This window comes from Podarcis pityusensis (genome assembly GCF_964106645.2).
Source record: "Podarcis pityusensis genome assembly, chromosome: 1".
Lineage (NCBI taxonomy): Eukaryota > Metazoa > Chordata > Lepidosauria > Squamata > Lacertidae > Podarcis > Podarcis pityusensis.
The window spans coordinates 22452678-22469727 of NC_138028.1; the positions used below are offsets into that span (position 1 = coordinate 22452678).

General features: G+C 43.3%; 1 protein-coding gene and 1 long non-coding RNA gene across 3 annotated transcripts in view; one reads left to right on the top strand and one right to left on the bottom strand.

Moving 5' to 3' along the window:
- Positions 1-2958: 2958 nt before the first annotated feature.
- Positions 2959-11593, top strand: LOC308481025. Its single transcript, XR_013988408.1, has 2 exons — positions 2959-11027; positions 11162-11593. It is a non-coding gene; the product is annotated as an uncharacterized lncRNA (long non-coding RNA).
- Positions 11594-13337: 1744 nt separating this feature from the next.
- Positions 13338-17050, bottom strand: part of SLC24A4 (solute carrier family 24 member 4) — a 105799-nt gene continuing 102086 nt past the window's right edge. For both annotated transcript variants that reach the window (XM_080977629.1, XM_080977630.1), the window contains exons 15-17: positions 16199-16311; positions 14834-14899; positions 13338-14059 (exon numbers count right to left, since the gene is read on the bottom strand). In XM_080977629.1, coding sequence (XP_080833755.1) covers positions 13907-14059; positions 14834-14899; positions 16199-16311 — 332 coding nt within the window. In that variant the 3' untranslated portion in view covers positions 13338-13906. The remainder of the gene's footprint in view (positions 14060-14833; positions 14900-16198; positions 16312-17050) is intronic.

Genomic DNA, 17050 nt, shown 5'->3' on the forward strand with positions numbered 1-17050 from the left:
ACACTCTTTAAGCAATCCCACATCTGAGGTATTCCAAATGGTATAACAGACCCAGGGCATCACCTCACCCCTTGTTACTGATTCAGGAGTCTTCTGTACCTAGAAGAACTCTCCCCTCCTGGCTATACTGAGACCCAGGTAGCCTGTAAACCCACAGGTTCAACCTCTCCCAGTTCAGTCACAATCCTCCTAGAACACTCCTGTCTGTATACCTTTCCCAGAGGTAAAAGGTAAAGGACCCCTGGACGGTTAAGTCCAGTTAAAGGTGACTATGGGGTGTGGCTCTCATCTTGCTTCAGGCCAACGGAACCAGCATTTGTCCACAGATAGCTTTCCAGGTCATGTGGCCAGCATGGCTCAACCGCTTCTGGTGTATGCAATGCCAGAGCGCATGGAAACGCCATTTACCTTCCCGCCACAGCGGTACCTATTTATCTACTTGCACTGGTGTGCTTTCCAACTGCTAGGTTGGCAGGAGCTAGGACAGAGCAACGGGAGTTCACCACCTTTGATCGGATTCAAACCACCGACCTTCTGATCGGCAGGCCCAAGAGGCTCAGTAGTTTAGACCACAGCGCCACCTGCATCCTACCTTTCCAAGGCCCTCAACACTGTCCCCCTATCCAAGCTTCGGGGCTCTGTCCTCTTGCTATGGATAGTTTCCTCAGTGTGGATATTTAACAACTCAGAACCAGTTCTCCCTCAGTCAAATCCCATCCTACTCCCTATCTCTCCCCTTAAATCAAGCCCTAACTCCCTCAAAAGCTGCTCCTTTTGTTCTCCCCCCTGAAATGTTGTTCCTCCCCCTTCTGTGGCTGACTTGGTTAACAATCAGAGAGAGGCTCCAGCACTCTGGTGGCGTTTCAGGGGGACTGCATCACCAGACTCCGGTCTGGTTCTGTTTTCCCTCTCAGCAACATCCAGGAGGGCAGCTGAAGCTTAATGGCACAGCCAGCTCTTCTCTCCCACTTTCAGAAGGGGTTTGGACATATGACATGAATGGCAGGGGCTGCTGTTCAAGAAGTGCAACCACACGGTCTCTTTGTATGCATGAAACTAGTTGCGTGCAAGTTTGGATCACAACCAAGGCAGATTTGCACAGATTTGCTTGCCTTGCACACTTCCAACTGATTCCACCAGGCTTCAGAAGAGTGGCTGCACCTCATCTATTGCTAATAAAAAAAAACACTAGCAAGAGTTTTATCCAGTTTCTCTTGCCTCTCGCAATTTAACAAGCCGCCTGTCATTTTCCTCAATTTTTCTCTGTAATCATGAGGTCTAAAATGGTGTGTGTGCATGCATGCATGCGAGCTGGGTTTAATATGCGTCGCCTGGTGAATGTGTACAACACACAAGCAATTTGTACATTCATCAGACTTTGTACGAATTGACAGCATGCACTCTTTGGCACCTGGCAAAGGTTTTTTGTTTTTATCTCCCCTCATCCTGGCTTTAAATACCATCTGTATTGTTTCTAATTCTGTGTCTATTGGCTTTTATTTTCTAATTTGATGTGATTTTTTCAGGGCTACTTTTTATTGCTTCAATTGTTTTAAGATTATCCGTAAACTAGCTTGAGAAGTAGAGAAAATGAGTTAATTCTTCACTTGCACAGTGCAATGGTGGGCATTTTTTTACCCACCATGCATAGCATATCTATTTTAAAAAAAAACATTTTTGCACGATCTCTTTCCAAATGACGAGTTTCAGTAACGTTCATGAACTTTAACAAGTGCCAAAGGGAAAAGATAGGACAAGATTGGCTTTTACTAAAGTGCCCTCAACTGATGTGCGGATTGCGTAATCGTAATACTTCCCCACCCCCTCTGTCTGTGAGCTGCTATATATCATCTGCAGGCTGCATAAGGACGCTGGATGAGCTGTTGTGGGCTCCTGTACTGTTAATCTGCAGATTACAAGCCCGTTATAGCACAAACCCGCATTACATAACTGGCCAGTGAAGCCTGCTGAGTCAAACTGTTGGCTGAGTGATTTTGCACATTGGAATGGGGCTGTCTCACAATACAGAGCCTTTAATGATCAGTGTACACACAAATGCTAACCTTTCCCCAAGCAGAAATAAAAGGCAGGATCTCTCACTCCCCCTCTCCCTTCTCTGACACACACACACCTGCATGAAGAATGTCCTGAATTTATATTTTGCTCAGCTGACCTAGTGGCTTATTATGTCATACAGTCCAGCCTGTTTAAGAATCTATGGACCATCTCTCCAGATCCCTTGCATTCCTGTTGGGGCTCCTTTCAGCTCCAGCATCAACAGAGAAGGCGGCTTTGTCACTTCTCAGCCCTGCATGTCAAAGTTGTGCTTTCCCAAGAAGTTTGGTGGCACAGGGTAGGGGGTGGTAGTCACCTCTTCTTCTGCTCCCAGTCTGATCTCCCTCACTCTGATCTCATGCGACGACGAGCATCTTTATTTCGTGGTGGTGAGCAATTAAACAAAAGTAACAACAGTTTGCTTTCTTCTTACTGAAATGCCCAGTTCTTGCATTTAAATGCAACAAGCTGGGTGTCAGAGGGTGTTGTGATGGCACAAGAGTGCCACGCTGGGAACCTCAGCCCTAGATTGTAATGGGGAGGGGGGCACAGCTCAGTGGGAGAGCATGTGCTCTGAATGCAGAAGGTCTATGGTTCAATCGCAACACCTCCAGCTAAAAGGGTGAGGTGGCAAGTAGCAGGAAAGGCTGCTGCCAATTTCTTGTTCTTCATGTTGAAAACAGCTTTGCATATAGGAATATTTTCCATGTAACCCTTTAACAGTCTAGCAGCTGTCTTCAAAATTATTTCCAGCTTTTGTAGGAATCCGTGAAACACAATTTAGAGCACATATAAGAAACAAGTTACAACTTGAATGCAGCCCTAAATAGGAGAGTGTTCATTCCTGATGCCTGGACACACTTTTCCTGGGGAAAACATCATTGCCACTCTCTTGTTATCCTTATATATTTTATTGACAGTGTACATGTGTTGTTATACATATATATATATATAGTGCCTTACAATACTGACTGCTAGGTTTATTTTAAATATAAATCTTCATTTCATATTAACTATTGTTTTCCCCTCCTTTTTACGATAAAAATAATCAAAGGTCATGCCAATATTATGTAACAAATTATCACGTTTGGAATTTTCTTTATAATGACATACAGATCTGTACAAAGAACCCCCATATCACAAAAGCATTCACAGTGCATAAGGTCACAGTCATTGAAAAAATAAATAACATGATAAATAGATTCTGTGTAATTTACAGTTTACAAAGTTGTCACTTTCCATTCTCTGAGCAGCACTATAAAAAGCATCTCATATTTTTTTTCAGACGAGGTACCACCATACCCCATTGTGGGATGCACACTGCACACACCTGTTGCACATGGAAGGGAAAAAGAAAACTACATGGATCAGCAGTTAGTTCTGTGCTCGGAAATGTCCCTGAATCATCTCACTCAACAAAGGGAGAGCTTTGCTGAAGAGTTTTAGCCACTTGGAACAAAACTGCTGCTTTCTGAAGAACTATATACGGTTTTGCTTTTTGCTTTAAAAAAAGGGGGAAAACACATACAGTTGATGAATATAAAGGCCATAATCTTGTAGCAATGAAAAGTGAGTGTGACAGGGCCGGCCCACCCATGAGGCAAGGTGAGATGACCGCCTCAGGCGGCAGGATCCACAGGGGCAGCAGATCCCAATGCAGATTTTTATTCTCCCCTTGTTCCTGATGCAGATCCTTGCTCACCCCTTCTTCCCTGGCAGGGAGTGGAAGCCATTTTGTGGTTTGCCTCAGGCACCAAAATGTCTTGGGCCGGCGCTGGAGTGTGATGTGTATTCAGTCATACTCAGAGTAGGGCCACTGAAACCACTGAATTTACTCAAAGTATGCTTAATATTAGATATCATCCAAAGACTGGTGATGGGCATAGTCTTATTTGAAGACCTTGCCTGTCTGGCCATGTCAGCTTCTGATGCTTTCAGATTTCACCAGAATTCAAGGTTACTGAATATCAGAAGCTATCCACCTTTCAAGCATCTTGAGTTGACAGACCTTAGGAGTTCTACATTCTTTCTGTGGGCGTATGAGCAAACAAGCCAACAGACAGAGACAGACAGACAGAAACAACATGCTAGCAATTTTCATTAAGGAGTTAGGAAAACGACAGTAGCTCTCGGTTACAATCAATTTTCTTTCAGAAAGTGCTTTGAATTTCAGGACAGCAGCATGGAGAACATGCAAAGTACAAAAATAAAATAAAAGGTAGTGCACATAAAAGTGTCCTTTGCAAGACCAATGACCCAGAGGCCTTGCCAAATTTGGTGGTGAATCAGGTTCTACTCATTAGGGGAGTGGTTTTCTGACAGTGCTCCAAGAAACCATGGGCTCCTTTGGAATATTATCAGGGAAGATCAAAAACGGCAGCTATGTTTTCCTGAAAGAGTTTGTCCATCACATCCACCTTCTTGCCCTTTAATGTGCATCTGCATGGGAGTCTTGGGTGTTGCACTTCATTCAGTCACAACACAGCAATATATACACATCAAAACACTCCCCTACCCCCAGAACGCTTTGCAATGGACTGGACTTTGTTGTGTGTGTTTTTACCGGAAAAGTTAATGCAGAAAGGATTCCCTGATAGTATTGTGTTTGAAAACCACTGCTTTGTATCTGCAGAAGAAACCAGGAATGTGACAGCATCTAAACCAGTCTTTCTCCAACCTGGTGCCCCTCAGATATTGGAGTTGTGATGATGGGAGTTGTGGTCCAAAAGCGTGAGGAGGGTACTAGGTTGAGAAAGCCTGATATAAACACTAAAGACTGATCTAATCAGCCCTTTTAGGGAAGGTTTTGACATGGTCCTCTATTTGCAGGGCAATGGCTTTCTAGTTCATTAGACAGGAGTTGCTTGCTCTGTTCAAGTAAATGGCACAAATAGCAAACTACTGGTATAGGATAACAGAAGAGCAGATTTCTAAACCATACCAAACACTAGTTTGCCCTAACTGAAAAGGGGAATCAAGGAGCTTGGGATAGTTTGAATACCAAGGAGCAAAGAGGCCTTCTACTATCCAATTTTGAACTTTTAAGGTGCTGCAATTTTAATGGCAAAAATCTTTGGTTTCACACGGGTACAAACGTTATTCATAATTTGCTTTAAAATTACACTGGAGTTTTAATTTCCTGCATTAACTTCAGCGCTTAGGCAATGTTAACAATGACCTAAACAAAAGTTCTGTTGGAACAACCTAATCTTTAACATTTAAATCATAAGAAAGAGCCTTTAGATGGAAAAGGACAGAAGGTCGTGGAAACTGAAAGAGAGAGAGAGCTGGAGCGCCAATTTCTACATTCACAACAGTATTTGGTGAGGTGAATGCAACTTTCTGTACACTTTTCAGTATAAAAACGACCTAAGGTAAATAATTATAATTTGGAACCCTTTCCTGTGTCTTTATGTTTTAAAATTGACCAAACAACAACAAAAATCCACTGTTGAAAAACTAGCTACTTATTTTGTTGTATCTGCAGTGGATGTAAGAAATCATATAAAAAGAAAATAAACTTGGCACAATGATGATTAAGAGTGAGTGACATGAAGGATAAAATGCTGATCCAAAGGGAAGACTCACGTAGGCAGTCTTCCAGGCTGACTTGCAACCCAACATCAGAGTTTGGATCATCACAAAGTCATAAAAATAAACACAAAACTAGCTCTTGCATACAATTAAAAAAGAAAAAGAAAAAACCACCCAAACAACCCAGAACCACAAAACCAAACCCTGGTCCTGCAGCATTTATTCAGTTAGTAGTGCTCCCTCTTAGTAAGGTTTGAAGTGCAGATTCCCACTGCAGGATCAGGGACATTGCAAAAAACGAAAACCCAACAGCCATACTACATTCTACTCTGCCGTGCTCTTTTGAGAGAGCTGCAGAAAGCTGGAAACGCAATAGTTTTTGAAAGAGAATTGAAAGTGGTTTGAAAGAGAGCACTGCTTTACCTCCCCTTATTGCACACACAAATTTCTTGTGTCCCACTTTTGTTGCTGGTCAATGTATGTTGTATGATTTTTGGAGGAGTTAGCTGCCTTGAGGTTAGTATGAAAGGCGGGATATATAAACCCCCAAATAAGTAAATAAGCAAGTTTTGCATGACTTTTAAAGAACAACAAACAAACCCCAAATGAGGCAAAACCTGCTTACTGGGCGCAGAAGTCAGAAGACACACTGCAAGCCATGACCCCTCTTTTAAACCACTTTCAAGTCTCCGAGAAAGGTACAGTAAGGAACTGCTTTGCATCCAGTTTTCTCAGTGGTTTATCAAGCATTTAGCTATCAAAGATCTTTTAGAGGAACTGAGTCCTATAAGCATCTCACACCCCAGTGAATGTAGCAGCAGTTTCATATTTAATCAATTGTAATCCTAAACGTGCTTATTGGGCTAGGAAGTAAGCTCTATTGAAGATAATGGGACTTGCTTCTGAGTAAACACCCATGGAATATTTAGTATGACTCACAGACCTGCACAGGACTCATTTTTCATTTAAGACAGAGTAAAAACAGGGTAAGATGGATCAGTTCAGAAGTGGAGAAAGAGCAGTATATAGTCTGATATAGAAAGGCTATATAAATTGTGACAAAAGCAAGTAACAGGCTGCTATCCTAAGTACGCTGGCATGGATTTTGAGCTGAGGTTCTAAGCCCACTTACCAGGGATTAAACCCCACTGAAGTTACTTTAGAATAAAGCATGCATAGGGTTGTGTTGTAAATCTCAATTCAATTTATAGGATTTACTACTAAATAAAGAGTTTAGGATCATACTGTTAGCTTCCTAAGTAGGTCTCAAACCACAACATTTAACTAAACACTCAAGTACTTGCATATCAAAAAGGTTGGCCCATGAAAAGAGACTTTTGGGGGTGAGTGGGAACCAATATGTTATCAAAACCACTTATTTGCTGCTTGAGGGTAACTGCTAGTTTCTGCAGTCTGCTTCTCTGTTATCTTTTATATTATTTTATTTAGTCTCTATCTACTTGGAAGTATGACCTGGCCAGCTAAGGGCTGCACTGCATGATGCCACAGAGCCAATCAAATGTGGTGACATTATGATGTCATAAAGCCAATTCAGAGTGAGGGCAACACTTCCCTTCCTTCCTAAGAATATGCAAGCCCCTTTCTGCCCCCCCTCCTGTTCATAACTCCCCCTCCAAAATAAATAAATAAAGCTGGAAGGGCTGTGTGCTTTGGCGAGCTGTGAAACGAAACCTTTGACTCTGCTCATCACACTCAAAGCTACAGTCATGTCCCTAGATTCTAGAACAACAAGCCTAAAAATGCCTTTTGAATGCTGCACAGATACAACCATTTTGAATCTGTGACACAACCATTTCGTATATTGTCACTGCTACTACTCATAGTTGCTAGCTGCACTGAGAACTTGCTAGCTGCACTGAGAAACTGTACAGTACCAGTACAACTTCCTGGGACTGCTCACAAAGTGTCAGGGATTGTGGGAGTGTACTGGGGTAGCAGTCGTGCGAATCGTCATATACATTTGCTAGTTCAGTGGCTCATAGTGTATAAGACACCTATGTACTGCTGGTTTGTGAATAATAATAATAGAATTTTATTTGTACCCCGCCCTCCCTGGCTGGAGCCGGGCTCAGGGCAGCTAACATAATAAAACTAACACAGTATCAGCTTTTGGGGAATTCGGTGCTTTATGGCAAAATTCATCCATCTTGTACTCTCTCTTTTTTTGCAGCATACGTTCCCAAATAAAGAAATATTTTCATGTTTAATCTATTGGCCACTTTGGTATCAGAGTAGAGAGCCTTTTCTTTCATCCACAATCTAAAACTTACTCAGCTTCCCCCAATAAACACAGCTTAAACGCATCATTACTGGAATTCCACTAACGTTTGGAATTCCCCCTGCCCTGCACCCCAAAATACATTAGTAGTTGTATTCTCTCTTCAGACCACACGAGTGAATCTGTTTCAGGAGCAAACACAAGGCACAAGTTTGAGACCAACTTAAGAGATTCTTCCCCCCTCCCCCTCCCCCCCAAAAGAATGTAAGAAATCTTGGGAGATAGAAGACTCACTTTGTTTGCATGGCTTTAATTCTATGGGCTTTGCATATGGATTAACTACATTATGGGACTCTTCAACATAAATAACCATTGCCATCCTATATGCATTTTTGTCAGATCATGTAGTTGCGTGTGTGTACTCACATAGAATGCAGTATAATCAAATACCGCATAGAATAAACCTTTTATCAGGGTGAGAGTATAAGTATCATTCTGTTGAAAAATAACCAGCAATAAAAATAACCAGCAATAAAAATAACAAACTGAACAAAATTCAGGATCTAGGGGTTGTGGGGTTTTGGAATCAAAATCCAGACTCATGGCAGGCAATTTCCAGGCTGCCATGAAATGAGAGCTGTGGCTGGAGTTTATGTCTCTTGGGCCCACAAGCAAAAGGGAAGGAAATTATTAGGCATATATAGACCATTCCTTTTCTGGGGTGATGAGGGAACAGTACAAGAACATAATGCCTCTTCCTGAATCATTTGTCTTTACTTCTGGGTCTTACCTTAGATTATGGCATTCCTAGAATAGGAAGAAAGTGCTTTTAGCATATACTCTGGCTTATATATTATACAGATGTTCCCTCTGATGCCATAACTCAAAGACACCTGAATGCTTCAAGGTTGTCCTATACAGATCAGGCCTACCTAACATATAAGCAAACCTTCCTTATCCTATTGGTATCCTTTGGACGGGCTAATCCAATCAGAGACTTAAAAGCCTCATCCGATAAGCGCCCACAGTTAGGCAGCAACATGAGCATACTGTCAGCTTGCGGGGACATCTTGTTCCCTTGCTCTAGCACAAGAGCACCATCCCAGGGGCAATCATTGCAGAATCAGTGATGCTCTTCCACTTATTCTTTGCCATGGTCCCATTGGGCTGGGGCACAAGGGCAGAGAACGGCAAGAAGCCACCTTAAGCAGCATGTAAAGGGATGTTCATTGGCTCTATAGCAGGGTTTTCCCAATTTGGGTCTCCAGCTGTTTTTGGACTACAACTCCCATCATCCCTAGCTAGCAGGACCAGCGGCCAGGGATGATGGGAACTGTAGTCCAAAAACAGCTGGAGACCCAAATTTGGGAAACCCTGCTCTAGAGGCAGAAAAGAACACACAAGCATTTGCCTGTACCCACATCCCCCAGGTATATGGGGCAGAGTATGGCATCTCTCTACACACACACCCTCATGTGTTTCAGCCTCAGTTTCAACTTTTCTGATGCACTAGGGGCAGCTGAAGCTGATTCTTGGGATTCGCTTGCCAGCTTAGGTCAACACTGATATTCATCATGAAAGACAAAAGAAGATTAAGTAGTACGTTTCTCCCTTTGCATAAAACTAAGGTTCAAAATGAGCAATGAATTCCTCACACCAATTAAAAATGAAGTGATCTGTTTGAAAATAATAATTCCTATTTACAGCACACTTCCCAGTACAGTATAATGAATTTCCTGTGCACATATTTGCATTGAAAGGGATCAGCAGTTCTGCGCAATTTGAGTGATTCATGCGTGCAGGAGACGGCCTACAGCAGACTTTTCCACAAGCGGCTCTAGCAGGGCATTTAAGCTTCTTCCTGCTGCTTGTATGGATGTGGGCTGATTCAGACATGCATGCACGTAATCTGATAACGGAACGCTTGGATGCTGAGCCAGCTCACACATTTTTAGGGGACCAGCTGGAAATCACCTGTGAATGCATGGAAACACATTTAGGATACTACACAAGCTACATGTATGCAAATATGTTTTCTATCATACGCTCAGCAGAGGGCCAGGACTCTGCTGAGTGTACAACACTTCGGCAAACCCAGACTTGCCTCTATGTAATGTGTGAAGCAGCCCTGTGAGATTCAATTGCCTTGAGAAATCTTGTGTCTAAGGAGAAGCATTATGGAAGTTCTATCCCTGATGGTTCACTCACACCTGATGTACACCAGGTGATGAAACATGCACAGGAGAACTAGCCTGTAAGAGGGAGAAATGGGGGGGGGGGGGAGAGAGAGAGATTTAAATCTGCATTGCAATCTTGATGTGTTTCAAAATGTTTCCTGTGAGCAGAAAAGCTCTATGTGGAACACACTATTCTACTTTCCCATGGAGTTGTACACTGAAATTTGAGGGCAGGCTTTTAATGCATATTTTTTTCTTTCCTTCCTTTCCAGAAGTTCCTCTAAGGTCATTGTGAATTGGGCTAGCATGGGCTAAAATGGATGGGTGAAAGGGAAAAGAGTATCCTATTTAGTGGGGGGTGGGGGTTGTTGTGTGGACCTTTACAGTGCAAAAAGACTTGAGTTGTGAACAGTGAGAATGATAGACAGCAGGAAGGTTAGTGGCATCACCAAAGATCTGTGAGTAATAATTCAAGCAGTTTAAAAGTCCCTTGTGAGAAGCCCTGCTTGCCTCCTGCCATGGAGTATATAGTATTCTGTCACTGATACAATTAGTGCAGGAATTCTGCCAAATAGCTGAGCATGCAAAAATATATTTAATTTCTTTTTCTTTAATTCACAAAATCTTTTAGCTATCCAATATATTTTATTTAGCAATGTACATTAAAAAAAATAAAAAAGCTATTTATAAAGATAACTTGTGCTTCTGTAGAAACTGCATTTACCAGCGTAACTTTTCGTTATTTTGGAGTCAAGGAATGGTAATTAAAATATTAAATGTTTTTGGGGTGAATCTTGGTGGGATCAGCGTTTCAGCATTCCATGTAGCCAAGGTGAACCACCCCAGATGTAATCAGGAAGTGCTGTGGCTCAGTAGCAAAGCACCTGTGTTACATGCATAAGGTCCCAGGTTCAACCCCCCTGGCAGCTCTGGGAAGAGCTGGGAGAGATCCCTGTCTGAAATCCTGGAGAGCTGCTGCCAGTCAGTGTAGCCCAGGCATAGGCAAACTTGGCCCTCCAGATGTTTTCGGACTACAACTCCCATCATCCCTGATCATTGGTCCTGTTAGCTAGGGATCATGGGAGTTGTAGTCCCAAAACATCTGGAGGGCCGAGTTTGCCTATGCCTGGTGTAGACAACACTGAGCTAGATGGAGCAATGGCCTGACTCAGTATAAGGCAGCTTCCAACATTCCTATGTATAAGCGGCTTGCGCTTCGTGTTTTGTGCTTCTCCTTAAAGGTCTAAAGTGGGGCCTTTTGCGTTTCCCTTACACGATCTAGACACAAGCTCTAGATGCGCGTACAAGTAGTGCACCTCAACATGCTGGAGATGTGCATCTCCTTGCTTATACAAGAAGAGCAAATACAGGCTGAAAGAGGTATTCTACTCTTGGTCACATCCCCCCCCCCCATGAAAAACAAAAACCCAACAACCTTATACTTATTTTATTTGTGATCTATGCTGGTGAGAAATGGAAACCAGGTTGTGGTTCTAGGGGGCTATGATTCTTAAGTCCACTGCCAAGTCAGTCATGATTTGCAAAACAAACAAACAAACAAACAAACAAACAAACAAACAAACAAACACCTCTTGGATGCAGATTGAGCTAATATAAATTCTCAGAGTGCACTTGGGCCATATTGGCAGCATACATTTAAAGCACTATTGCACCACTTTAAACAGTCATACCTTCCCCCAAAGAATTCTGGGAACTCTTTTTTTAAGGGTGCTGAGAGCTGTTAGAAGCCCTATGTTCCCTTCATAGAGCTACAATTCCCAGGGTAGTTTAACAGTTCATCTCACCAGCGGCAGAGGAAGCCTCTTGGGTGCCTGGGGCGGCATGCCCAGAGGTGGGGCGAGCCACCACGGGGCCTCTGGAGTCTGCCTGCCTCCTCCCACTCAGCCGCACTACAGCCGGGGGGAGGCAGCGGGCAGACCGTTTGGGCAGAGCGGAGCCTGCGCGCGCCCAAGCCGCCGCATCTCTCCCAGGAGCGACACATGGCTCGGGCGCACTGCAGGCCCCTCAGTGAGTGCCGCATGGCATTTTGTCACCCCCTTCAGTGGTGACACCCATGGCGACCCACCCCCACGCACCCAACTTCCTCTGCCACTGCATCTCACTGCCCAGCGAACTGTGGGAATTGTAACCCTTTGTGAAGAACAGGGGCCTCATCACAACTCTCAAGACTCTTAACAAGCTACAGTTCCCCCCCCCAAAAAAATGGGAGGGGGAAAGTCATGCTGTTAAAGTAGCATAAGAGTGTTTAAAAGGTATGGTGCAGATGCAGCCTTGGCGAGAGAGAATTTAGTCTGCAAAGTGCTGAGCAGTGGATGGCAGCAAAGCAATCAAGCAGGGAAATAGCTGGGACCCTTGCTTTCCTTCATGAAACTGCCCATGTGCTTGGATTTAAGGGTTCTCAATTGATATCACCCCCCCCCCAATGTTTCTAAGTTTTTTCACTGGACTGGGACTGTGGTGCTGCTTGCCAAACTCAGCAGATACGGGGCACCAATTAGTCTCGCCACTCTTAGCCAATAATGATCAAATGCTAACAAAGCGCAGGCTGTGCCCAAAAATGGGTTCAAATGTGCAGGGCATGAATAATAATGTCTACCTGCGCACACCATGCAGTGCCCCACAATTATTCCACTGTGTGCTCAGGTCCCAGTTTTTCAAAGCAGGGTAACAGGTCTTTTACCATGATCCTACTGCCCAGTCCCCCCCCCTCAAACCTTTTGCTAAAACACGAGCCTGTTTGAAAAAGAAAAGCTTGAGCATGTGGCAAAGCGACTGCGCGGCCATTTCCACTGGGCACTTAAAGAGACGCAGCTGAAATTTCAGTCCACCTTCAGGACGGTGGAGACGAGCCCCAACAGCAGAACAACAACCAGGGGTTGTGCAACAACTTTTAGAGCAGCTACATCTATTACGAATATGTTAAAGACCTCCAAATCCACAGTGCACCTATGAAGACCTGGAAGGCATGTGGATTAGACTGACTTTTTTCTTCTTCTTCTTCAGATGATTACCTTCACAATTAGTGACTGAGCACCCAGGATTTAAGTTTTCAGTTTTCCTCTAAAATTAGGGGTTACACTTACTTGGTGCTGGCACAACATTTTGACTTGTAAGCTTAATATTCCATGTATAGTCAAGCTTTATATTTGCAATTGTTCCTCACTGATTGCAGTTCAATGTGTTGTTGCTATTTTCAAGTATGGACAGCCCCATTTTAGGTACCAATATTTTCAGAGTACATCATCAGTAGCGCTGTATTATCCTTTTCCTTCTCTTACTGTTGCTGTATCTTTCACACCTTTCTTTTAAAAAATAAAATAAAAAAGTAAAAACAGGGTGACAAAGTACTACTGAACACCACCAATGACTCCTCAGCGTCAGTGAAAGTTCTCTATAAACAGAGCACTTGAAAGGGGGGGGGGGCAAATAGGAGGTCCTTAGTAGTGCATGCCATAGTAAGTCCATTAGAGGCCATGGCCAAGATGCTTCCAAGGACCCAAGATAAAATCTCGACCCTTTCTCTTTCCTCTTACTTGGAAAGCCAAAGGAAGGTATGTCCCCACCCCCTGCCCGCAACAAGCTTCATATGAATGTTGATGGATGGTTGACTGCCTAAATGAGCCTGAAACAGGATACCACTGGGCTTTTGCAAGTTTTGCTTGAGATCCATGGCAAAGAGGAGCAAGAGGGAAATGCTTTGGTTGCCTTGAGCTTGTTATTCAAAGAAGCATCTGCTTTCTTTCCAAGTAGAGGAAAAGTGTCTGTAAGGTGATGAAGCAGGAAAGACACTGAGATTTTGGATAAGAAGCAGGTAGAAATGTAAAATGTCTCCTGTCATTTATAGCACAACGATATAGATGACATCCGAGGGCGGTTTCTTTCAGTCATCTTCTCGGCACATTGGAAAGTTGACAAAAGTGAAGACGTTAAACTCTATCAGTATCGAGAAGCACAAGAAAACGGCGTAAAGGACGAGCACGTAGATGCCCAGTTTCTTGTCAAGTTTCCATTTGTTTATATGGATCCCGCCAACCTGCAAGAATATGATGCATGAGTTAAACAAGTATTGGAGGAAACAAACGCTTCAGCCTCAAAGGACCTTTCTAAATTTGTATTTCAATGACTGCACAAGGAAACTGGCATCCATGCATTCTGATGTCATGAGGATTTTTTTACTCCACACATACCAGTAGCGGATGAGAGACTGTCAGGGGTTTCTGAGTGAAGCTTTGCAGTACACAAACAGCAGGATGGGAGCAGAAGGGGAGCATCTTGTCCAATGCTCACTCGCATAAAAAGGGTACAAAAGTGGCGGCAGAGGAGGAGGATATGCAGAGAGATAGGGCTTGGAGGGGGGTCACCTGTTGTGGTATGGACCTTGGTCAATACCCAGCCCATGATACAGATTCTGCAATGCTGGATAAAACCCAAAGGAAGTATATCATCATCATCATCACTTCAGAACCATTATTTATCTTAAATTAAAACATGTCTGGAAATTTAATTGACTAACTACAATTCATGTGATCAATCAATTAGGATTTATTTAACTGAATGACAGCCTTGAAACATGACAGCATGTTGCTCTAGTCAGGAGAGATTTGCAGCTGCCTTTAGTGTTACCTAAAATATAAAGGAAATATACCTCTTGAGATTTCATGGATTTCAATGAAGCTTTGGCATCTAAAAATACACGAATTGTGAAGTTCTCTGGAGAACCTGGCTTCTGGCATCACATTCAAATTATATAGCTGTACCACATGAAACTGACTGGATGCAAAGAATGACTAATACAATACACACTTACAGTAAGAGCTACAGATCCCAGGAGAAGGACGACAGAATAGACTAGACCTTTGCTGTTTATCTTGACCTATGAAAATCAGAAGGAGAAAAATGCAGCTGAAAACTATGCCACTGTACCTCAAGGACGCACTAACTAGCAAATTGCTGTTTTCTACATAACATGGTGCATGCAAAAATAATGAACGAGGTTTAGTTCTGTATAAACAAAGGAAATTTTCTGCTCATTTGAAGTCAATGGGGACTGTGCTATGGACATCAGCGGAAAAGGATCTGATTAAAGAACCAGAGAGCAGCAGTGATCAGACATTATTTTCCACAACAAAAACCAGCTCCAAACAGGAACCTGGAGTGTAATGCATCTCTGCAGAGGTGGTTTTAGGGTAGCAGGACTGCTTCTGCCACACTTGGCGCCAGTGCTGCAGGGGGTGCCACAACAATGATGTAGAATGGAGCGTGAGAGGCAAGGGAGGGGTGCCAAATTTTAGCATGGCACAGGGCGCTGCTGAAATTTCAGAGCCCAAAGTCCGCCACTGATCTTTCTGTGCTTTTGACTGGGCAAAGTGAGGAGAGGATAAGGCTATATCTTTGGCAACAGCAGAGGGAGCAATCCTATCAAACCAGGAGCTGAAGACTAACAAATGAGAAACCAGTAGCAGTTGGGGAAGCTTCAGCATGTAGAACCACCCATTATATTGAGCTACACAGTGCCTTAGGCCAGGCACAGCCCACCGGCCGTTCTATGGCCTATTGTTGGGTACCCATGATAAACAGAAGGACACTGCAGATGTCTCTGTATTATTGGGGAGGATTCTGGGTTGTCTTGCTGCTTTATGTGTGGCTGAACTCATTGGACATGTATTGTAACTGTGGAGTTTGCAACAGTCAAGGCACTACTTCCAGTTGGGCAGCTGGCCCATGTGAAGTGAGAAAAAAGTGGCCAATTTTTTCACCTGCCAGCAGGGCTTCTTAATCAAGGCCCTTCATGGCCAACTGTCAGGGATAATGATGTGAGTTGTAGCGCAACAACAACTGGAGGGCCAATGGTTCTCCACCCCTGCCTTGCAAGGCCCAACTCCCCAAACTATAGTGGTGTCATAGCAGGGGATCAAAGTACTTGGTCAAGAAAGATCTGGGTTGGAGAAATCAAATTATGGAATCTATGTACAGTGTTTTCTCTCTCTCTCTCTCTCTCTCTCTCTCTCTCTCTCTCATGTGTGTGTGTGTCTGAATTTTTGGAGGACTGGACACACAGTGAATTTGAACACCTAGGAATTTCAGCTAAGCAGTGCCCAGATAATGGTCTTTCAACTGTATCTGCTTCTGAAACAAGAAGTTTAATGAGGAATGTCTAAGTTTGTATACGTACAAATGAGCCGTAATTAACCACCATCGTCTGCAAGCCCCATGGCACTCCGAGGCCCACCAGAATGTCAAACACATTGCTGCCAATTGTATTGGAAACTGCCATGTCACCTAAGCCTGAAAAGGGAATAATTTCACAATTAAAACAAGCACATTTATTCATGCAACGACTGTCTTTACAACCAAGCAAGAAGTAGAGAGGACAAGTCATGTTTAGGCAATAAGTTTATCACCATTCTTGCGTGTTTTATTTTTATGGTTTTCTCTTGGTACATTTGACCCCCACCCCCAAATCAGACTGATACAGTAATTCTTGTTATCAAAGAAGGGTTATATGGGCTTAGCTGTCATGGCCTTGGGGGCTATAGGTTTGTGTGCTGGCCAGGGATCTCTCTGAGAATGTTCACCAGGTTTAGAAAACAGCAGTCTTCATGGCTCATAGTGTGGGAATGAGTCCCATGTCATCTGGACTGGTTCAAAACCATAGTATATTTGTAGTCCTAAGGTATGCAAAGACTAAATCTTGGAGGATTATGTGACACCCTTGGCACCTTAGTCATGTATCTTAATACAATGACATTCACTTAATTCTAATAGCTAGTACTTTTTATTTCAGCTGTAATTATTTTCTTGACTGATGATTCAAATTTAAGAGACCTACTTAAAGGTCAAAAAGTTGATTTAACTCTGAGGTTGGAGTAAAAACTTGAGCATGGATTCTAGGGCTCTCCATTGATTTCTTCCCTTGACCAGTACAAAACCCAATCAGAAATGGGAAACCTGTGGCCCTCCAGATGTTGTTGAACTCCAGCTCCCAGCAGCCCCATGCATCATTGGTTAATAGGGATGATGGGAG